At 41.8% G+C, this 24,372-nt stretch overlaps 1 protein-coding gene across 1 annotated transcript in view; it reads right to left on the reverse strand.

Moving 5' to 3' along the window:
- Window positions 1–22,352, reverse strand: part of apoba (apolipoprotein Ba) — a 39,272-nt gene extending 16,920 nt beyond the window's left edge. The window contains exons 1-17 of the mRNA XM_029460977.1: window positions 22,298–22,352; window positions 21,372–21,413; window positions 20,651–20,763; window positions 20,391–20,536; window positions 8,340–8,487; window positions 7,874–8,026; window positions 6,974–7,098; window positions 6,813–6,889; window positions 6,223–6,679; window positions 5,826–5,970; window positions 5,587–5,733; window positions 5,231–5,442; window positions 4,662–4,869; window positions 4,404–4,574; window positions 4,045–4,248; window positions 575–748; window positions 254–459 (exon numbers count right to left, since the gene is read on the reverse strand). Coding sequence (XP_029316837.1) covers window positions 254–459; window positions 575–748; window positions 4,045–4,248; window positions 4,404–4,574; window positions 4,662–4,869; window positions 5,231–5,442; window positions 5,587–5,733; window positions 5,826–5,970; window positions 6,223–6,679; window positions 6,813–6,889; window positions 6,974–7,098; window positions 7,874–8,026; window positions 8,340–8,487; window positions 20,391–20,536; window positions 20,651–20,763; window positions 21,372–21,413; window positions 22,298–22,352 — 2,783 coding nt within the window. The remainder of the gene's footprint in view (window positions 1–253; window positions 460–574; window positions 749–4,044; window positions 4,249–4,403; window positions 4,575–4,661; window positions 4,870–5,230; window positions 5,443–5,586; window positions 5,734–5,825; window positions 5,971–6,222; window positions 6,680–6,812; window positions 6,890–6,973; window positions 7,099–7,873; window positions 8,027–8,339; window positions 8,488–20,390; window positions 20,537–20,650; window positions 20,764–21,371; window positions 21,414–22,297) is intronic.
- Window positions 22,353–24,372: the final 2,020 nt, after the last annotated feature.

The following is a 24,372-nucleotide window of genomic DNA, read 5'->3' on the forward strand; positions in this document are numbered from 1 at the left end:
ACACACACACACACACACACACACACACACAGAGAGAGAGAGAGAGACAGAGCCGAGGAAAGGAGAGGGGAGAACTAAAACAAAATCCGCTGCTGTTTTACTTTAAAATTACACAGTATAATTATTTATTACTTGTTAATCATGTTAAAAAATGTCAGCTCAAAACTGTCTGCGAGCCATATTGCATCATCGAAAGAGCCATATATGGATCGCGAGCCATAGGTTCCCGACCCCTGGCATAGGTGATACTGACCTAATACTGAACAGCTGAACGTTTGACTTAGGAACTGGGATAGAAAGTCTCATCTGGTTTCTGCCCATGGTGACCTTAGCATTGAGAGAACTCTCAGAGTACATATTGCTGTGCATCTCAAGCCCAGCCTCCACATAGTCTGGAATGTGCACACCCATTTGGGTGATGAATTCTAGCCCAACTGAAGGCATGAAGGACAACTCAGTCTGCAAGGACAAGGATACAACAGAAAAGCTGTAAACTGCAATTCACAGAGGACATTCACAAATAAATTATTATTTAATTTGACATATTAACAAAGATGAAGAGAAGCTTTCTTACCCCTGTGTTAGCAGGTGAGTGAGTCAGGCCTCCCTTGGCACCAGGTGCGAAGACACCAGCCAGAGAGAACTTCAGAGGGAAGCCAGAGGCAGTGGGTAAAGAGAAGGCATTCTCCATGAAGATGTGGTGGGCAAAGACTTCATTTTCAGTGCTGGATGTCAACGCCAAAAAGGCCTGTTTGGAAAAGAAAAACACTTGTGTAAATATAGCACTTGCAGTTGAGTTGCAAATACCAGCCATGGTTTAAACCACCTGGTGACATCATGGATGCCCACTGTCAAATTGTGGAGCACAATCCCTCTGACTAAAAGTCAGTAATTACCTGACCAAAGAACTAACGAATGGTAACGTAATCATGCACCTGCTACATAGGTGCTTTACGGTAAGCACGTCATTTCCGGTTCTTAAGTTAAGTTATTATACTTGACCCTAAACGCCTCCAAAACGCATTTTCTAATGACATAGAAGCTCTGGATGGCATTAATATGGCCTCCAGCACCACCGTAAGGAATCTTGGCGTTATCTTTGATCAGGATCTGTCTATTAACTCCCACATAAAACAAATCTCAAGGACTGCCTTCTTTCATCTACGTAACATTGGAAAAATAAGACACATCCTGTCTCAAAATGATGCAGAAAAACTAGTCCATGCATTTGTTACTTCAAGGCTGGATTACTGCAACTCATTATTATTAGGTTGTCCCAAAAAGTCGCTTAAGACTCTTCAGTTGATCCAAAATGCAGCGGCACAAGAACTAGGAAACGGGATCATATTACTCCTGTATTAGCTGCTCTGCACTGGCTCCCAGTAAAATACAGAATAGAATTCAAAATCCTTCTCCTGACTTACAAAGCAATTAATGTTCAGGCTCCAGCATATCTTAAAGATCTCATAGTACCTTATAAACCAAGCAGAGCATTGCACTCCCAGACTGCAGGGTTACTTGTAGTTCCTAGTGTCTCTAAGAGTACAATGGGAGCCAGAGCCTTCAGCCATCAAGCTCCTCTCCAATGGAACCAGCTTTTAGTTTGTGTTCGGGAGGCAGACACACTCTACACATTTAAGAGTAGGCTAAAGACTTTCCTTTTTGATAAAGCTTATAGTTAGGGCTGGCTAAGGTTTGCCTTGGATCAGCCCCTAGTTATGCTGCTATAGGCTTAGACTGCCGGGGGACACCTCCCTGCTCTCTTCCTTCTCTTCCTCTCTCCTCCCCTCCCTCTCCCCTCCTCTCCCTCTCTATCTGTATGCATTTATGTAAATGTATGTTACTAACACAGCATCCGGGGCATCATCCCCGGAGTTTCTGTGTCTCTCATGCGGCAGGTTGCCACTGATAAAGTTTACGTCAGGATCATGAATCGTGGCTGCGCCTGCTGCCCTGGTCCTGCTGGACACCGCGAAGCCTTTTTGACATTTTTCTGGATTCATCCATACTTTCTCTTTTTTCAACACGACATCATTTCTGTCAAATGTTGTATTTGTACTATGTTTATCCTGTACACACGACATCTATTGCACGTCTGTCCGTCCTGGGAGAGGGATCCCTCCTCAGTTGCTCTCCCTGAGGTTTCTTCCATTTTTCCCCCTTTAATTATGGGGTTTCTTTTAGGAAGTTTTTCCTTGTGCGATGTGAGGGTCTAAGGACAGAGGGTGTTGTATCCTGTACAGTCTGTAAAGCACACTGAGACAAATGTATAATTTGTGATATTGGGCTATATAAATAAATTTGATTTGACATATGGTAAATCGACTGCTTTTTTATAGCGCTTTTCCAATCTTTACGATCACTCAAAGTGCTTTACAACACATTCACCATTCACCCATTCATACAGAGTAAGAGGCTACCATACAAGGTGCAAATCAGCTCATCAGTAGTGATACCCATTCACACACCTTTGGCCATCGGGAGCAATTTGGGGTTCAGTATCTTGCCCAAGGACACTTTGACATGCTGACTGGGGATCAATCCACCGACCTTCAGACCGGTGGGCAACCACTCTACCTCCTGAGCCTCAGCCACTTAAGAACTGTAGCTTCTACTAAGTAGGTTACACAAAGCAGTCAGAGGAAGACTTTCAGAGTTATGGATTATTTGGATTCGAACCATTTAACCTGAGGAAGATTGGGGTATCCAGCGCGTTCACTTCGCTCTGCGTCGACCAATCGGCTCGCCACTCCCACACTACGAGTGGGACCCAGATTTCCCTCAAACAAAACCCGCCTGTTTGCTATCCTGGCTCCAAAATGGTGGAACGATCTCCCCATTAATGTTAGGACAGCAGACAGTCCTCTCACCTTCCGTCGCAGACTAAAAACTCACCTGTTTCGACTGCACCTCGGCGAATGAAGAAACAAATTAACTGTTCTTTGTGTGTTGCACTTATATTGGTTTGGCTTATTTATAGCTAATAGTTGAATTCTATTGAGTTTTATTGTTTCTGTATGTTGCACTTATGTAGCACTTCAAACTGGCTTATTTGAAGACAGTGTTCACTTTTACGATTGCAGTGGCGGGCCGTGCATTTCACACCTAGGCCTTCAGTGATGTCCTACACAGTCCTACCTGAATTATTCCACCTCTTAATACCATCATTATGACGCCATGGCTCTAGAAACTATACATTTAGACAGAAATGCAGTATAACCGGGCGTTGCATCACCTTAACATAGTCAAGTACAACAGAGTTATATTAATATTTCTGAAACATTTAGTTGTAAATAACAGGCATTCCCAGCAGTACAATGTGCAGTGCCTCTCGGAGGCTGTGAGCCAGGGGTACCGCTCTTAGTTAGTGATTTGAAAGTGGAGGACAAACCCTTTTCCCGGCTGTGATAGGCTCGCTAGCGTCGGGGTTGGCCGTTCTCTTCTCACGATGTCTAGCTTTTCTTGAAAAGTTTGTCTTGAAAATGGCGTTGTAATTTTATCTGCGACCAAATCGATATCTTCTCCTCCTTCAGCCATTGTCTACATCTACACAAATTTGCTCGTTCAAGTTTGCTAGCTCTGCATAGCTCTGCCTCTCAATAGTACGTATCCAATCAAAAGACATGCACGTGCCGATGTTATCGTACGCCTGCTAGCTGGCCCCGGTTTTACCAACTCTTAATCTGATTGGTTAACGCCACAGTTTTGTTTCCGTTCACTTTAAGCTACAGGCGTGCATTTGTGGAAAAAATATATCAAAATTAAATTTATATTCTGATGATGTTTAGGCCAGCAGAGAAGGCCTTGCTGGCCCTGACGGCCCACCACTGTACGATTGTACCTATTTTAAGCTATTGTACTAACAAGATTCTTGCTGTTCGGAGTTGTATCTCCATGATTGTTTGCACTTTTTGTACGTCGCTTTGGACAAAAGCGTCAGCAAATGAACTGTAATGTAATGTGTATGGTCAATACACGCCCTGTTGTGTGGAGGTAAAAATGCATGTGTATTTCAGTTTAGTTCTCTTGCAAAATTCATCTGACCTTGACAGGTAGCACCCTGGTGAAAACATGGTAGTACATGGACAGAGTCTCAGCCATTTTTCTCATATCGCTGGTCTTCATGTATCCTATCTCAGCTCCCATAAGCCGAAGATAGGCAATGGCTTCAGGGGCGGGAGAGAAATGCACATCATCCATGAGCTTCTGGGCACTGTTTGCAATATATTTCACTAGATTCTGTGGGACCTAGAGAGATATTATAAGTGTATGTATTAGTTTCTGGTCATGCATGCGCAATGATAAAGCTTCCATACCAAGTTAAATGTAGTTTGAGAGACAGGGTTCTATAGTGGTAGCGTAGACAAGCACAATATGTATGATGTGTTCAAAACTCTTTTCACCTGTCTCTTTATTCTCTCTCCTTCGGGGGCAACTCTATCTAAAACCTCTCTGAGCATCTTGGCTTTGTCACCTGCCCAGTACATGACTTTGGAGATGGAGTCGGGGAAGAAGCCTTTCTCTCCGAAGAGAGCATCAATTGTTGGTTCAAATCCTGTTCCCTCCACACCAACCTTGAAGGGAGATTTTGAATGCTTAAAACTCTAACGAAGCAAATGTTTTTTTTACCACAATTAACAAATATTCTATTGGAAACATACCTCAAATATGTCATAGCTGTAGTCAAAAACCTTTAGAGTGGTCTCCAGCATCACCTCCTTAGGTAAGGTGTCCGTGGCATCGAAGATGATGTTGCTCTGCACTGAGCCCAAGGGAGAGTCTACTTTGTAATTGCTCGACATGCCATCAACTACCGTGTTTGTAGCTGATAGCTGGTCTGTCAAGGCCAACTTAATGTACTTCCCTAGTCTTAAGTAAGGAGAATAAAGAAGGTTGTAGTAAGAGGACACGGTGCCAAAACAATAATATTTATATTTTCTCTCTCAGATAGAGAGGCTGTAGGCTAAAGGTTTATGTCCCTTTAATTTCCCATGCCCCATAATGTTTGTCTTATTCCACTGTTCATGCTTACGTTGGCTTCAACTTAAAATATCAAAAAGGTGAAATATTATATGAATGGGGTTATCTTTAAAGATGCATGTAAACATATGTATATAATAAGATGTATATGATACATTTATCACAACAGTAACCTTTAACATGGGATAAGAAGCTATGAATATAATTGCACAGTTAATTAACTATCTTATATTGCTGACCAATTACTCACTGATGCATTTGTGGCTTGTCAGAGTTGTGGATGTTTTTCAGGTGGGAGACCACAAAGATCTTGAGCTGCTCATCCTTCACATCCTTCAAATTGTTCACAATGTCTCTAACCAGGGATTGGTCTGGGTTCTTCATCAGAATCAGGTAGGCTGCTACACGTTTTTCAACAGGGCTCTGAGCATCCTGGTACACCTCCATGAAAATGTTTTTGACCTGTAATCGACCAAATATTAAATTACAAAGTCCATACTGTACATATGTGTCAAATGGTCAGTTAAATCCCACAACATGTGCTGTGGTCATCATCACCCTCCAATAAAAATGTGTAATGAATGTGTTGGTGTGAAGTAGTTGTACCTCATCAGTAATGTCCATTAACCTAAAGGCCTGTATCGCTGCCTTTTGGTTTGCTAATGGAATGTCAGTTTTCTTAGCACACCGCAACATGGAAGAAATCAGGCTGGGGTTGACAACTTGCATGGCTTGACCCATGACACCGACAACCTAGAGATTTGAAAAAAGTAATAATTTAGCCAGATTCCCTGACTCCAGAAATACAGTCTGTTTTATTGGTGATTGGCTCGATTGATTAGTACCCTCAGTACGAGGAAGGACATCTCTACGGGCTCAGCTGGAGAGTCAGAGTCAACATCAAGGATGTCTCCCGAGCAGTCATTTAAAAGTGTTCCCATGAACTTTGACACATCTGTGACCACTGGAGTAACCTCTGCTTTATGGAACCTGTGAGACAGAAGATATGCTCTGGGTGGATGAAGATTGTGTTCAAAAGTAACATTTGAAAGTCTTGTGTAGTCGTTACAAAATGGGCCAAAATAGGACATAAAAGACGTTTTAAGCCGTGCTTTGCTATATTAATTTATAAAGGTATTCTACATTTTAAATATATAAAAATGAATAAATAGCAATATTTATATAGATTGTGTGTTATAACGATCAGTTTTTAAGGCAGAATTATTATTATATTTTACTTACTTCTTAACTGTGTTAGCTAGAGCATACATGATTGCCCTGCTCTGTTTATACTGAGCCGTGCTGAGCATATCTCGGACTTGTGAGGCATCAGGCTGGGCCTGTAGACTTAGCCCATAGACAAGAGCATCCACCTCTAGTGACAACCCATCAATGGTCCTGATGGCCTGGAGGATGGCGCTGGTGCACTCTGAGGTTCCACACTGAAACAGGGCCTGCCAGGTGAGCCAGCTGGACATATCCAACATCTCAGGGACCGTATGGCTCAGGGTCTCATTCCTCAGGACGCGCAGGCTGGACACAAACTTATGGAAAAGGCTGGTCCTTTTCTGACCCTGGTCTGTGCCCGCCAAACTCACAAGGTCTTGGAGGGTGCTCAGAACACTGTCCTTCGTCTGGACTGGAGCTTTGTCGTCAGGATCTTCAAAGTGGAGTGGCTTGCTCTGGCTGGGGTTTACATCTGTTTACACACATATTTTGCATTAATTTTTGCATATCCCAATAATTAGAAATTTACAATAATAATAATAATAAGAGATGTGAACTAAAAGTACACGTCAGGCTCAGCAGACATGCTTGAAATGATCACTAACCAAACATCTTGTTGTTGATCCTTTTAGAGCTCTGAAAGCTGAAGTCTTGGGTCACCACAGATGATATTCCATTGTCCCTGCAAAACAGATTATAAAATGATGCAAAATGCAAAACAGTGCATTATACACACACATACATCTGCACTAAGATGATGACTTACTCATGTGAAAATGGCAAATAGACATGTTTTTCCGTGCACATGACTGCCGTGATGTGCTTTCCCTTGTTATCAAACTTGTAGTTGCAGTCTTGAGTGCTTGTAATCAGTTTAGTCAAGGGCCGATGCTGGAAACCAAAACACATAATGTGTGTTTGTTAATGTTTACTTTCAAGTATTTCAAGTACTTTCAAATATTTTAAAACAACATTATTTTTACATAATGTAAACCACATTATTTACAATATATGAGAGTTAATAGCGATGGAACCAGTGTATCCATCTTAATGTAAACGTTGAGTTAACTTGCATTACAATAAATTGTAGGGACTTGCCTTAGTGAGCTCAAAGAGCAGGAAAGAAAGGAAAACATTCCACACAGCTTATAATCAAATTAATATCTAAATCAAACATATACAAACATACCTTAAATATAAAAGACAAGCCAAAAACTAAAATGTTTACAAGTCAAGAGTCAAATGACCGAAACATATTAAAATCTGCAAAATACCACAAATCATTTTAACGAAACAAACCAAAACAATAATTGCAAAAAGTAAAAAAATAACTGCAAACTCTAAACTTTTTAAGCCTCAACAAATGTATGATCTCTGATGAGCCAATTTTAGGATTTTGTCAACATTGCTTTCCCATGTGAGGTTAGCAGAGATTATAGTTCCAAGAAAACTTAAACTCTTTCATACTTTCAACTAGTTCCCTGGCAGTTATCTCGCCTAGCTCCCCCTCTCCTGAAGTCTATGGTCATCAACTGGCTTAATAAAGTCACATGTATTTGTAAAACTCTTCTTAAAGTAATCCTTTTTCATGAGCAGGCATCATATTTTACAAAAACATTTACTACACAATACAATGGCATTAAAGAGGCAGGTACTAATATCTCACCAGCTTCTGGACCAGGGCCAGTGGGCTGCTGACTAGTTCCCTGCTGAAGAACTGGTCACACTGGGACAGATCTCTGGACAGGGTCACATCTGTGGCAATATCCCTCCTGGCTTGCACCAGGTAGTCTGTTAAACATTGGCCGTGCACTGTGCTCTGACAAAAAAAAGCACAGCAAATGAGGGATTTAGCTCATACATTTAGATTAAAAATACAGGAGACAAAACCTAGTGTATTTATACACTGTGACCAGAGTTTTAACTTTATTTTTCACTTAATTTGTGTGCATTAACTTCTCCTTTCACTTCTCATATTATTTTTTATGTTCCCCATCTGCTCCATGTACAGTACATCTGTACTGTAAATGTACTGATATATTGTGTCTTCATCTATAGACCCTGAAGCTATAGTTCTGCCTTTTCTGGTACATTTTTAGAGAAGCCACTTTGGGTTGTGAGAAGATACCAACCATGAGGCTTTTCTGTTCTTCCTCCAGGACGGGCAACATGAGTGCTGAGACGATTCCTCTTTTAATGTTGAGGAAGTTGACTGGCTCGTCTTTCTCGGGATAAAGCTGGACAATGGTGACTTCCTCCACAGTGAACTTTAGTGGGTTTCTATATGAAGAAAATAAAATTTTGCCATTTCAAATCAGTAGAAGTTCACACTATGTTTCTACCAGGAGGCTTTTTGTTCAGTTCCAGACTGGTTCTGCATCACTGCAAATGTTTGAGGTGCAACTCACTGCATACCCACTCAACACTTCCTCACAACAGCTGTCACAGTAGCACGGAGCCCGGGAGTGGCCATAGATATTTTGTGCAATCAGACTGTGGTAAAATAACCACAGAACCAGCCGAGTTTATAGGCACATCGAACAGGTTGAGTTGTTAAATAACACAGTTCCTTCTGCACATCAACAGGTGAGAACATGTGAATGACTTAAAACTTCTTGCTCTGCTTATAACTCCCCCTTCTGTCCTGTCAGTCTGTCACCCGATGTCTCCTTCGTAAACGCCTTGTAACCGGTGTAGCGTCTTTTTAAACAAGGCTGGCCAAAATGTCGCCCGGAGCTCCACATTTGTAATTATACTAATCTACAGGAAGCCTCGATGGATGGCTGTGATTAATCGTACCAAGAAAACCATAAATTTCCTCTGAGGAAAACTCTGCAGGACTGCCGTCCTGTCAGTGCATCATGACAGGGATGTAATGTGTGTTAAAGGGGATGAAAGTCATGACTGTGATAAGCCATGATTGTCACAGCGCACCTGACTACTATCTGGCCGCTGGGTTCAGGATAACAAAGTTATCACATTATAACACCTAAAAGTGGAGACAAAGTCTCGTCCAGAGACTGCAGATGGAATAGATACCTGCTTCCTTCAGATGGCTGACAGTCACCAGTGTAGAGGAAAGACCTTCAGTGTACTGTAGTAGAGCATACAGTTGACATTTACATGTTTTAAAGAATCCTTCCCAGCCATAGCAAGCGATCATAACAAATACTACCCAAAGCAGCCCAGACTCATGACATCATCAGACGTTGAGTAATTACTGCATGAATAAAGTTATTACTTACCATTGAAGGTTTATGCATTATTTTTAAATATCTGCTTCAATTCTATTATTAATGCTCAGATAGCTACAATATTTTACTGTTTCTGTGGCACGGTAAGTCTGCACCAATTAACGCTATGTTGATGACGCAGCATCGCAATGATGGGAGCTTAACATTTTGACACAGTTTACTGTTCACTCTGTGTTGCTGAGACAAACATATCAAACTGATTGGTTTCGAACAAAGATAACTTTCTCCTGATTTGTCCGTTTGAGAAACACCATTTTAGTGTCAGATTGTGAGGTCTTACAGGACTGCTTTGAGTCAACTGACTGGCAGATGTTTGAGGACGCAGCAGCCGGAAACATCAATGAACACACAGACTCTGTCTTAGGCTACATAAGTAAGTGCATTGACGATGTTGTTTCAAAAGCCATCGTCCGCACTTACCCAAATCAGAAACCCTGGACCGGTCTGGAGATTTGTGCTAAACTCAAAGCACGGACCACTGCTTTCAACTCGGGGGACCCCGAGGCCAACAACGCAGCCAGATATGACCTCCAGAAGTCCATAAATAAAGCCAAGAAGGACTGCAGGGATAAAGTGGAATCCAACTACTACAGCTCTGACCCCAGACGAATGTGGAGTGGATTACGCTGTATTACGGACTACAAAGGCAAAAACAAGGACACTGTTCAGCTCACCACATCAATCGAGCTTAACACCTTCTACGCTCGGTTTGATGCGGACAACACAGCACCCGCCGTGAGCCCACAGATGGATGGGGGGACTGCCACACTGACCCTAGAAACGGCAGATGTGAGGCAGTCCTTCGAAAAGGTCAATCCCCGTAAAGCTCTTGGCCCGGATGGTATCCCAGGACAGTATCCACCCCCTTTAAGTCATCCACCATTGTTCCTGTCCCCAAGAAATTAGCAGCCTCCTGCTTAAATGACTATCGCCCTGTCACACTGACATCAGTCATCATGAAGTGCTTCGAGCGACTAGTCAAAACCCACATCTGCTCCTCTCTTCCTGACAACTTGGACCCCCTTCAGTTTGCGTACAGACAAAACAGGGCAATGAATGATGCCATCTCCTTGTAGTCTGGTCTTTGGGCATTTTGACTGGGAAAAAAATGGTATAAAGATGATTTTTACACCACATAAGCCAAATGTGCCATAGAACAACATATCCAAAATCCCCTTTGCGGGAAAATGTTTTATGTTTTATTTTTGTATGGAAAAGGTAAAAAAGTAAGGATTTTATGCCGACTTTTGACGGTTCATTCACCTTCATTGTAGAAAATGCAAAGTCTAACTATAATAGTCATTACCGCATTACCTCTGGTATAAGCATAATCCCCCCACTCCTACCTCCCGGCAATGGTAGAGTCCCCTCAAAATTGTATAAGTGTGCTAAGGGCAAAAAAAAATTATTAAAAAAGGTGCAAGTTTACTTTTAATTAACTACTGAAACACGATTTCTTCATTAGTGTCAACATTGTCTTCATCGTCAAAACTTTCTCCTCTGCAGTCTCCACAGGCTGTTACATATTTCAGTCCATGTTTACGACAAGAGCAACTGTTATTTGACACATGGATTTCTGGCAGGAAGTTTGCATTTACATCTGACAAACTTCAGTAAACTCTCTGGTGCTGCATCCAAGTCTGTCAGGACTGGTGTTAGTATGGTATCAGCAAGTTTCCAACCCCATTGCATCGGATCCAGGTCATTGCTTGTGAGCTTCAACCAAAGTATGACTCGCAAATGAACCCGCAAACTGTGAGAATATGCTGCTCTTTCTGTAGGTGGAAGCTTCTGTGGATCAATTGGTGTTTTGCTTGTCGACACCATCTCCATGTATTTAGCGTACCTTAGACCAGTAGTTCCCAAATGGTGTGCCGCGGCACACTGGTGTGCCGTGAGACAAATCCCGGTGTGCCGTGGGATTTTGAAACAATTAGGCCTATTGCATTTAACTGTACACAAGGTCATGAGTGATTTTTTATTTACTTCAGTGTTTCCCCTAGGTATACTGCTCTGCAGGGTGCTGCCTGGGCTGGATCAGGTCCATGCGTGGCGCAGATTTTTTAAGTTCTCTCCTCACCTTTTCTCCACTCTGTCTCTGACTGTAATTGTGTGCGTTTGCGCGCGTGTGTGGGTTCGGAAGCGGAGCTCCGCCCCTCACGAAGCAAAGCAGAGGAGAGGAGAGAATGTAAATATGCAAAGCAACTGAAACGTACACATAAATGAGATAAATGACATAAGCGTTTAGTTTATTTAATAAAAGAGCACCTGTTCAATCTAAAAAATGAGTTGTGAATATATATTTAAAAAAAAAAACGTCTTGAAATTCAGTGGGGGGGAGTGGGGGGGGGGGGGGGGGGGCGAAGTGCAGGGAAACACTGTACTTTATCGGTACTTTGTCCTACACACTTATTTCACAATATAGAAACAATAGGTCTTATATGCTTTGGCCTAAATATAAATAAAACAATCATTAAAAAAAGAAATCTGTCAAAGCGAAGCCGTTTTAGTCATTTGCGCATGGTGGGAAATATTAGAGCGTGACACATCAAAGGCTCTCTGCTAGTGTGAAGGAGAATAGCTTCTTACAAGGACTAGGCTAAATAAATGTTCACAGAGTTATAACAATGACACTATGTGTTATAGAGGGGATTTTTCCCGGATATGAACACAGGTGTGCCTTGAGATTTTGGCTTAGTCTTTGGTGTGCCTTGGCCACAGAAAGTTTAGGAACTTAGACTGTTCAAATAATGACTTTTGTTCTCTTCATTCGAGAGAAAGGTTTGCTGGTCACTGTGAGCCTTTGTAGATTCACTAAGCTGAATATCTGCACATGTTTTTCCAACTCTTCGCTGGTGCTCGTGATCTTTGATTGACCCTGTTCTTAGCCATCAAACACGATGCAACAGTCGCCATACCTTGCACGCACATAGTTGGCATATTGTATCGTTATGTCTTTGTATGTCACCTTCTTCTGCCATTTCACTCTATGAATAAGGGCCCGCCATCAAGAACATGCATAGCTTGCACCTTTTCCGCACACGGTTGCACACCATTTCCTAGGGATTTTGCTAGTTGTGCCTTTACAGTTTTACGCATTAAATTGTCTTTGAATAGTGAAGTTCGCATTGTTGTAAGCTCATAGCCAAAGTATGGAGCCATGTCTTCCTATCTCTGTACAATAGCTATCAGGCGATAAAACAGATTATTTGGGTGGATATGAACTTTCTGTTTTTCAACCTGGATTCCTAGATACAGATGATCTAAAGATAGAACTTGATCACTTCTTTTAATAGATGCTTTGACGACACTCACATTGAGTAGCAAAGTAATTTAGATCCACTCAGAGACCGAAGATATTTCATTAAAAGTACGCTTATATTGATGAAAAAATGTTAGGCCCCACACTAACGTATTAATGCCGAAAAATAAAAAGTATTCAAATACATATAAAAAAAATTCAGAGAGGAGGTGAAGATACTGCACAGCTGGTGTCAGGAAAAGAAACTCTCTCTTAACGTCAGCAAGACTAAAGAGATGATCTACAGGAGACAGAAGGGGGTGGACACCTCCCCATCCATATTGGTGATGCTGAGGTTGAAAGGGTCAGCAGGTTTATGTTCCACGGTGTGCACATCACTGAGAATCTCTCCTGGACACTTCACACGGACACAGTGACCAAGAAAGCTTGTCAGCGGCTCTATTTCCTGATAAGAATGAGGAAGTTTGGCATGAACACCAGCATCGAGAGCTTGCTGACGGGCTGTATCACGGTCTGGTACGGGAACTGTTATGCTCACAGCCGCAAATCGCTTCAGAGAGTGGTGGAGGCGGCACAGCACACCATTGGCAACAGTCTCCCGGGCATTCAGGACATTTTCCACCAGTGGTGCCTCCGGAAGGCACACAGCATCATAAAGGACCACAGCCACCCAGCATGCAGACTGTTCTCCTTGTTACCGTTAGGCAGACGATACAGGAGCCTGGCTGCACGCACCTCCAGACTCAAGGACAGTTTTTACCACCAAGCCATCAGGCTTCTCAACCTCCAGACCCACAAACACACCCTCTCACTGTCTGCACTACATAAATATAAATAAATATTATTATTTACAGTACTGCACAACCCCCCCTTCTTTTCATGTATAAAATGTATGGCCATATATGAAAGTGGCTCAAGCCAGAATTGAAAACATCATATTTATTTCATGATTGTCATTGTCATTACTAAAACAGATCTGTGGTGCGTGTATGAATGGGGCTATTTAGATTTGGATAATTTTCTATGTTCTGTGTCGGCATCCTGTGAGGCGGCGTGTGTCAAAGTGTATCGCTCTTGATGACGGCAGACCTTAAATGCAGTCCATTTTCCAAAGATGTGCACCCGAAATCTAAGGAACCTTTGACATCACCTGAAGCTTTTGGAGCTTATTACAAAGATGCATATGCAGACTCGGATATAGTCTTTAATTATGCGCTATCACACAAACAGGGTCCGAAGCTATTATCTCTGTGTTACGTAAAGAGGGGGAGGATGCTACTATATGTGAGGGATACAGACCAGTCAGTCTGTTATGCAATTACCTGAAAATATTAACTAACATTCTGGCACATAAAATGCAGAAAATAGTGGCACAACAGATTATTCCTGACCAGATAGGGTTTATTCCACTTCGACAGAGATTTAATAACATAAGAAGAACAATTAGCGTCAACAGCACAAAGGAATAAGCAACCATCCTTAGTGCTCAGTCTGCCCAAAAGCATTCGACAGGGTCAAAAGGGGTTTCATATATAAAACACTAGTATTATATTTGGATTAAAGTCTATATTTAATAATTAGATAAAAACTATTCAATCCAAAATCACGTATCCGAGTGAATGGGTGTTGAGATTTCTTCCTGTCTAAAGAGGGGTTAGACAAGGCGACTGTCCTTTACTGTTTGCTCTCAGTCTTGAACCACTGGCAGAGACCATAAGGAAGAACAAAGACGTATATGGAATAACTGATGAAAATAAAGAACACAAAATATCACTGTTTGCGGATGATATAACAGCAATACCTACTTTATCAAAGGACTTCAATGATTATGGAGGAATCTCAGGCCAACTGCAAAACAGGGTTTAGATATTTGGGAGTGATTATAACACCCTTAACATCCCAATTATTTAGAGCCAATTAAGAAACACAGATAAAAAAAGATTTGAGTGGGAGCTTTTACTTCTGACACTAGAAATTCTAAGAATGAATGTACTACCACTTATAACAAAATGATATAGAATTACGTTTGGAAATAATAAAAAAACTACAAAACATATATATATATATATATATATATATATATATATATATATATATATATATATATTATAGAGATTAAAATTTACTAAATGTGCCAAATTACTACTGGGCAGTACCACTTAAATATCATGGATAACAGAAGATAGAGACTGGATATGGGTGGGAATAGAACAGAATTCTCGACCAATCATGAGCCAGAAGGAATTCAAAAAACATGGAAAATGTGCTTGAAAATAAGAAACAAACTAAGAATCTCAATATCAAGAGCTACCAAAATTGCATTATGTAGAAAAGTTGAAGAAAGGAATTATTTCAACATTCTGCAGGGGTAGCCTACTGGGGAAACAAAATCCTTGATACAAAATTAAAATGTAAGTTATTCTTATTGGGCATTCCCGTAGGAACTGAAATGAAGAAAACGTTTTATTTATTAAGGATCTCTCTTTTAATGTATGAATTATATGTCATAAATAAAAAGTACAAAACAAACCTTCAGTTTTAGTTCCGTTAGTGATGTATTTGATACAGTTGACCTATTTCATTGGATTGTTTCAAACACTGGGTTGGCATCTCTGGTTCAGATTTATAGTGGTTTGATTCCTATTTACAAGATAGAACTTTTAGTGTAGTCCTTGGCAACTCACAGTCATTCTCTGCGAAGATTACCTGTGATGTACCTAAGGGGTCCTTCGACTCCACTCTTTTTCTCTCTCTACATATTAGCCCTGAGCTTGAGGTCATTTGTATTGGCCCTGGCACAGGTAATGCTTGTACTTCAAAACACCTCGGCCCAAAACTCTGTTAAAATCCTGGTGTCATCTTTGACAATAACCTCAGCTTTAAGTCGTCTGTCACGTCTGTCACATTTGGACTATTGGACTATACCCCTGAGTCAACATATTTTACACAAATTACAGTTGACCCCTTAATGCCACTGCCAGCCTCACCAGGAACAAAATAAGAGAGCACAATACACCTAATGGTCCTGGGAGTGGACGCTGGCGTTATTTGTTCGCTGCTTCTCCGTCTGAATAAATGCAAGAAAATCTACTCTTTCCTAAAGTAATCTTAGCAGCTTTTTGGTCGACCAGTCTGGTAAAGCTATATTTCACTGTTTGGGTTCTACCCACCACTGTCTGGATCACTGTTCACCGTTTGAAAGTTTCTGTGTTTTCCTACCTGTTGACACCTGAAACATCTGGACAGCTAGCTAGCTCCTTGCTAGCCACCGCTGCAGTCATCGAGCTGCAGGTCTCTCCCTAGCTGCTAACGCTTGCAGTTGCCCGGCTGCCTGCTCTGCCTGCACGTCCTCAGCTCTCTATTAAACCTCAGGCAGCTCATCTCCATTCCTCGGTCCTTCTCACACGCCACGCTGTGGACCAGCCTGTTGTGCCTGATGCTTTGGTCAGCTAGCCCGCAGCTGCCGGCTAACTTCTCTGGGCTCTGTGCTCCTTCGCTCCTGCCTGGCATGGCACTGAGGTAGTCCGCCACGAGGCTTCTCCAACTCAACAACCACTCCACTCCGCCATGCATCTCTGTCATCAAAAACCATGGACTTCTACCACGACCCAGATACATCCACCGAGGCTCCGGTCGCAAGTTTGTTTACTCCCAGACAGGTCACTCCATCCCCGCACTCTGGTCAGCTGAGCGCACTCCCACCCATGGATTACGTCATCACAATAACACACAAGAGCCCTGTTTGCGAGCCCTGGTAAAATCACCCGAGTCCATCCACATCATGCAAAGCAATATGAAGCTCATTATGTTCAATACTTGGTCCCTCAACAACGAAGTCCACATTCTGATTATTCTGGACAATAAACTGGACTTCTGACTGAAACCTGGCAACAAACTCTCGATTATCTCTCACTCAACCTCACTACTCCCAATGGATACTCCTACATCAATAAACCACGTTCGGAGGGCCGAGGTGGTGGAATTGCCGTAATGTACCAACAGGACATCAGGACTAGCCTCATCTCCATCTCATCTGCTCCTTCATTTGAACACCTGGCTTTTAAACTCTCTGGTCACACACAGTTAGTCATGGCGGTTGTCTACCGCCCTCCCAAAACACACCCATCATTCCTCTCTGACTTCTCCGACTTTCTGACCCAGCTCTGTTCTCTCTCCCACATGGATGTTGCCCGGCAGAGCAGGCAGTAGGGCAACTGCGAGCGTTAGCAGCTTGCGAATGACCTGACTCCACAATAACCGCAGACTTCACTTCCCTCTCCGACCACTTAGCCATCACCATGACCGTCAACATTCCCACCCCAGCACCAAGGCAAAAACGCATAATCAACTTCCGTAAGCTAAACTCTGTTTCACCTACCTCGCTCTCATCCTCCCTCTCTGAAAAAAATGTCACCTCTCCCTTCGTTGACCTCCACAGCCCCTCTGACCTCACGGACTATTACAACCATACTCTCTCCTCCTGCCTTGACCAGCTTGCGGCTATAAAAACCAACTTGAAAGACTCCGCAACAAAACAGGTCTCACAATTCACTCCCAAGCCTACAAAGACCACCTGCAGCTCTACAAAGATGCCCTCTCCCGCGCCCGCTCAACCTACTACTCTCAAATAGTTCACTCTGGCTCCGGAAACCCAAAAACACTCTTCTCCACAATAAACAAACTCCTCATCCCCCTGGAAACCACATCCCAGTCATTCACAGTCTACAACTGCACCTCTTTCCTCTCATTCTTCCAAAGCAAAGTAGACAACATCTACAGCAGCTTAACCACCACCGCATCTGCTCCCCCTCAAACCACCTGCCCCCCCTTATCATGCCAACCTCTGTCTCAGTTCTCCCCAGTCTCCCCTACTGACATCTCTGAACTCCTCACAGGAATGAAAACGGCCACCTGCACTCTGGACCCCATCCCCTCCAGCTTTGTCAAGGCCTGCCTTCCTGCTCTCTCTCCACTTATCACTGCAACAATACACTCCTCCCTGTCTACTAGCATTGTCCCACCATCCCTTAAAATCGCCGCTGTCACCCCTATTCTAAAAAAACCTGGACTCAACCCTGACACCCCAAATAACTTCCAACTAATATCCAACCTACCCTTTCTGTCCAAAGTTTTGGAACACGCTGTAGCCTCTCAAGTCAAACATCACCTCTCTGCCAATAACCTGTACAAAACATTCCAATCCGGATTTCGATCCAACCACACTACTGAAACTGCACTCCTCAAAATCACCAACGACCTTCTCCTTTCCTCTGACGCCGGAAACCTCAACATTCTCGTCCTCCTCGACCTCAGACTTTGACACCATCAATCACTCCATCCTCCTCACCCGACTTGAAACCACCTTCAACATCACCGGCACTGCCCTCTCTTGGTTCAAATCATACCTCTCTGACAGGCACCAATTCATCTCCATTAATAATTACAAATCCCCCACCGCTCCCCTTCCCAAAGGTGTCCCCCAAGGTTCAGTTCTTGGCCCCCTCTCTTCATCCTTTGTCTGCTTCCACTGTTTTGTCGATGATATCCAGCTCCTCATCTCCACAAAGTCAATCTCCACCGCTACCCACTGTATCCTGACAAACTGCATCACTGAAATAAAATCCTGGCTACAAATCAATTTCCTAAAACTAAACTGTGAAAAATCTGAAATCATCATCGTTGGACCAAAAACACTTACCAAATCCACCAATCTTGGCAGTATCTTTGACCAAACCCTCTCTTTTGACAAATACTCTGAACAGCTCACCAAGACAGCCTTCTTCAACCTCAAAAACATCGCCTGTCTCCGTCCATCCCTCTCCTCCACAGCTGCAGAAACCCTCATCCACGCCTTCATCATCTCCCGTCTGGACTACTGTAACAGCCTCTTCTATGGTTCACCCTCAAAAATCATCAATAAACTCCAATACATCCAGAACTCCGCTGCCCATCTTCTCAAATCAAATCAAATCAAATTTATTTGTATAGCCCAATATCACAAATTATACATTTGTCTCAGTGTGCTTTACAGACTGTACAGGTTACGACACCCTCTGTCCTTAGACCCTCGCATCGCACAAGGAAAAACTTCCTAAAAGACTCCCGGACCCGTGACCACATACCCCTGTCCTCTACAAGCTCCACTGGATCCCCATCCTCCAGAGAATCCAGTACAAGAACCTCCTCATGGCCTACAAAGCCCGCCATAACCTGGCCCCCTCCTACCTGACTGACCTCCACAGACACACTCCCACCAGCAGCCTCAATCGCTGCTCCCACCCTCTGGAACTCTCTGCCTCAAACCATCAGAGACTCCTCCTCACTCACCACATTTAAATCATCATGATGAGTCTTAACTCATCTGTTCAACACTGCCTTCAAACACTGACCACTTATCCTCCCTTTTTTTTTCATTTTCATTTGTTCATTTATATATTTATTTTTGTGTCACTCACTCTATCAAGCGTTTTTTAGTTACTTGAAAGGCGCTATTCAAGTCTAATGTATTATTATTATTATTATTATTATTATTATTATTATTATTATTATTATTATTATTATTATTTTAGCTTCTCTTCATTTGCTTGTGTTGAATTTTGGAATAACCTCCCCGAGGAGATCAGACTTGTTACAAGCTCCATCTTAAAAACACACTGTTTGTGGTCAGATGTTTTGCTTTTATCTGTTAAGAAAAACCCATTTATATACAAAGGCTTTATTTTTATTATTTGATATTGTTTTATTTTACTTGTTGTACTTTTTCTCCTAGTTCCTTTGCTCATGTTTATAACCTTTTATGGCGAACACATTTATATTGAACTTTTCTTGGCGACCACTCAAAGCCTTTTAAAACAAAAGCCAGCATTCACCCATCCACACACTGGTGGCAGAGGCTGCCATACAAGTGCCTGCTGCTCATCAGCAGCAATATATAGTCCCATGCACTCACAGAGGAACAAGTTGTGAATCAGTATCTTGTGCAAAGACATTTCAACATGTAGACTGCAGCGGTCAGGGATCAAACCTTCGACCTTCTGATTGGTGGACGTCCACTCCACCTCCTGAGCCTCATCCGCCTCAACAACACGGACTGAATCTTTTTATTATGGTTGTCTGGTTGTCATTTGTAATCTTGTAAAGCACTTTGTTTTGAAAAGATTGATTATTATTGTTATGAAATATGCACTGTAAATCCCACGCCCACTTTAGTAAGACAGACGCACTGACAATTCTGTCCCCCTGCCTAACGGTATTCCAGTGCTCAGATGACTGAAGTCACGCCAGCCTCAATTTGCATTTTGATGAAGAACGAATAAAGACTCCCATTTCAGCAATCATAAATCAAACAAGTCTTGCTGAATATGTGACTTCACCAAAGAAGTCCTAACTTAATAAAGTTGACATTGAGGCATTGTAACACAATAATATTTCCCTCATATTTAAAGTGTCAACAAACATTTTAAGGAACATATTTAATCAGAGGTCTAATATGAAGAAATTATGAGTGTGTTTTTTAAAATGAGGACTTCTTTGGTGATGTCACATATTCAAGAAGACTTGTTTGGTATATGATGTGAATATAACTGCACTAGTAAGGCACAAGTAAAGTTTGTGTGCGCTTTATAAAACAATTCCATCCGTGTCACCTCTGAAGACTGTTTACTAACCTTTCCATGGCAGCCTGGAAGGCCTCAGAGCCGGGCGCCTGGCTGTAGACCGGCTGGCCCTGGGGATTCATGACAGACACCTCACTGAGAGCACAGTCCCTGGTGTGCATGACAAATCTGCATGTCTGGGGAACTTCGATCTCTACCTAAAGATATGTGACAGTGGAGAAGGGGTCAATGGAAAGACAAGGAGGGAGTTCAGATAAGAACATTTTGTTATCAAGTGACCTGACAAAGTGGGACACATCAACATCATGTACCTGACAAGATATTTTAGGGCCGTTCTTCAGGTTGGCAGTGCCCACCACACCATTCCTGCTCTCTGTGGTGTACTGGTACACATATTTCTTATAGGTCTTGAATCTGGATGCCACTGCAATAAGATAATGGTGTCACATGGTTATATTGAGTCCCTTATGTACAAAGCTCTGAGTGCTGATCACATCATGTGAAATCAACACTGCCTTTAAAGATGAGGTCATGTTTATTAAACCTAGAGGATCACATTATCATATAGCCGGAGACATTAGGACCCAGTAGCAGCTAAATGAAGTTTCCAACAGTGAACAACTGCTATTGTAGAGAATCATAAAGAGCAAAAGTCCATCAGCTACTATCTCCAGAAAACGGGTCATGTGTGTATTAGTTTAGCACATCCACCATCGATCTGTTAGCAGGTCAATGTGTCTGTTTGCAACAACATTTCACTCACCCCTCTCTATCTACTCTATGCACATACACACTTTTGCAGGTACACACACTCTCAAGCCACTCAGACAAAGTTCAGAGTGTTGTAATTTCATCAACATGGGGCCTTATCATCCCTTTAAAAAGCACACTATAAGCTTTTTGCTAAAATATCCCAGAAAAATAATTAAATCAAAACAATTACAATTACACTTTTGTCAGAAAAGGATTTTGAAGTTTGGATTATTGGGTAATTGACATTTAATGTGAATATAACTGATGAGTAGAACTTACACAGACACTTTGAAGTGTGTTCATTGTGGTCATTGACTTCTTCTGGAAAACAAAAATAACATGAGTGGTCATATAAATGATCAATATACATACATTTCAGATGTTATTTATTAGAATTATAGATACATATTCAGGTGATGAAGTGAACAAAAATTGTCTATTTTGGGTGTTATGTCCCTTTACATCACCAGCAATTGCAAGGAAAATACACTGGACAAAAGAACATGAAGGTTATTAGAAACTTTAGGACGAAGCGTTCCTTTAATCGTTTTCCAATTTCCAATGAATGACTGACAGGTACAGTATGGGAGATATACAGGAGAATTGGTGTGTGTGTGTGTGGGGGGGGGGGGGGGGGGTATGACACGCTGGGATCTACTTTGTCTTTGTGTTTCCTTTACTTTCTATTTTATTTTCATGTTTTACTGCAATCCTGTTCGTATGTAATGTTCTCCTGCCAACAGATACTTTTAAAGCAGATTGATTCATATTTTCTTAGCTTTTTGCCCAAAACACGTTTGAACAAATACAGTATATGAACATGGTCACAAACTATGTCTGATTTCTTTAACCAAGGACTTGATGTATGTGGTATTAAACATTGACATTTAAGTCAAGAATATGTGAAATTAATGTGATGCCTTTGTATCACATTGTGACGGCTCTGTTCATGATAGTCAGACCCTGGAACTACCACCTATATGCTCCTTTTTCACAGAAGGCATGTTGACATTTAAAAGGTTTAATCGCGGTCCTGGCATTGTTCATGCTGGCTTCACTGTCCTGTGACATAATGTTATTAGTAAAACCAGTGACCTATGATGATAAAAAAGCCTTTGCACTCAAACTACAAAATAGTTTGTTCCAAATGAGAAACTGTTTTAAAAAGAAATGCTATTAAGATGTTAATATAATAAATTACTTACGACCCAACGTGTAGCTGCTCAGCAGCAGTAACAGACACAGCTTGTATCCCATCATGGGCTAAAGAAAAGGGCTTTCTTCTGTGTTCTTCAGCCCTCTCCGTCTCGACTAATACAGCATCTACCCAGATCTTTTATAAAGTCCCGCTCAAAAGGCCAGCCCTTCTGACTACCACAGTTATACAGACACAGGCACAGCAGAGCCTGGGTGTTCAGATCAAAGTACAAACTCTGACTAGCAGGTAAATAGCAGTTTCTAGGTGAGGATTTCTATGTGTCTCCAGACAACAGATACAAGGTGACTTGTTAGTGACAGGATTCACAAAGAAACACAGTAATCTATCATATGTGGTACTCAGTGTTCAATAACTCCTGACATTTATAGAGAGACTACTTATAAGTTGAAACACTACTTCAATTAACATGGACCATCTTCAACATAATCTGCATCATGAACAATACAGATTACATCAAACCAGGCTTCTAAACTGATTGTTCAGACTTTAGTGCCTCTTGTATGTGTGTAGTAAAAAAAGGTATTTTTACTAGCCTATGTAACCATGTTGGAAATCTCCCTGTTTGCTTATATGCTTTCCTATGTTTGAAGCTGGAGAAACTGAAGGCCTTTGGGTTCTTTCCTCCTGCTGTCGGGAAAGTCGACAAAATCAAAGGTGGACAAACCAGCTCCAGCTTTGAACTACCAGTGAAAGCGCAAGCCTGGACAATATCTATATATCCATTACTCTTTCCAGATTGATCTTGTATTGTGTCCATGCATCAGATTTAAATGTCAGTACAGATTATTGTTGTGGAATTTTTCCTGCTTTACTCAGTAGAGATGTATATAAAGTAAAATAAATGGTGATAGAGACAGAGTTGTCTTTTTACATTTATTTGAGACCTCAAAGGTACCAGTCCTACAGAGCACTGGTGTAGTCTGTAGGAGAGCCCAGGTTGGAAGAAAACACATAGGCATTTTATACAATTTGGTTTGGAGACGAGGTGATGAAAAACCACAGGGGGCCGGGCCAAACTGCCCTTTGATGCTTGTAAGGTAATAGTTATGTAAACAGAATATTGAGTGATACACTCAATATTATGTCTCAGTGAGTTAATCAGTTTGATCAGGATTTAGCTGTGTCCTGTCTTTTGTTAGTTAATCAGTCTAATCAGGATGAGTCTGTCTTGTATTAACATGAAATGGCAGTTGGCCCTGGCTTGATCTAACCGACACTCCTATGTTAGCATCAAATGGCAGTTGGCTTGTTTAACATAGGAAACTTGTACATAATTAAACAGTAGACATTTAAATTGCTATTACATTCCTCTCTTTTGATCATACTTGATCATCAACAATCTCAATAAAATGATAAATAGGCAACATAGGACATCAATACATACTGGCATCTTGCAGTCTTTAAGTAAGTACATCATAAATATGTCATGGAAATCTAGCTGGGTTTTATGTTTACAGAGCCATGAGGTAGATAAGCATTAGTGAGAGGTAGGAACAGAGTTATACTTCGGTGTCTGAACATTCAGAATGTGTACAGAAATTTACAATCTTCAGGTTGTGTTTGTCTGGGAGTGAAGTGTATTGTACGAATGCTGTGGAAATCATGCTAAATACTAGTTTTCTGATTAAAGGAACAAAACACACTCCTGATTAGTTGTTACGGCTTTGCAGTGGCTTGCATGGACCCAAGTAGCTCTTTCTGCAACCTTTATTGCCGTCTGGGTGACGAGGAGGATGAGGTATGGACCCTGCCTGGTTTTCCAGGCTGTGCAGGGGTCCGTCTGCAGGTGTTGGTAGGGCTGCATTGTGTAGGAGGCACTCCTGGAGTGTCTTCAGAGTCAATGTATATTACAGAGCAGAGTGTGTGTGCTGTACAGTTGATGTCATTTTTATAGACGTCTTTAAAGGGAGAGTACATAATACATGATGTGTGTGTGGGTTGCCAGTCATCAGCTGACTCCCAATCTTTAACGAGAGGGCCCAAATCTTGCCATTTGTCTGCAGGAGCTTTTTCTAGAGAGACATGTGGCACCGCCCTTGACACTTGATACAGTGCTGATTG

The sequence above is a fragment of the Cottoperca gobio genome, chromosome 22 (assembly GCF_900634415.1).
Source record: "Cottoperca gobio chromosome 22, fCotGob3.1, whole genome shotgun sequence".
NCBI lineage: Eukaryota > Metazoa > Chordata > Actinopteri > Perciformes > Bovichtidae > Cottoperca > Cottoperca gobio.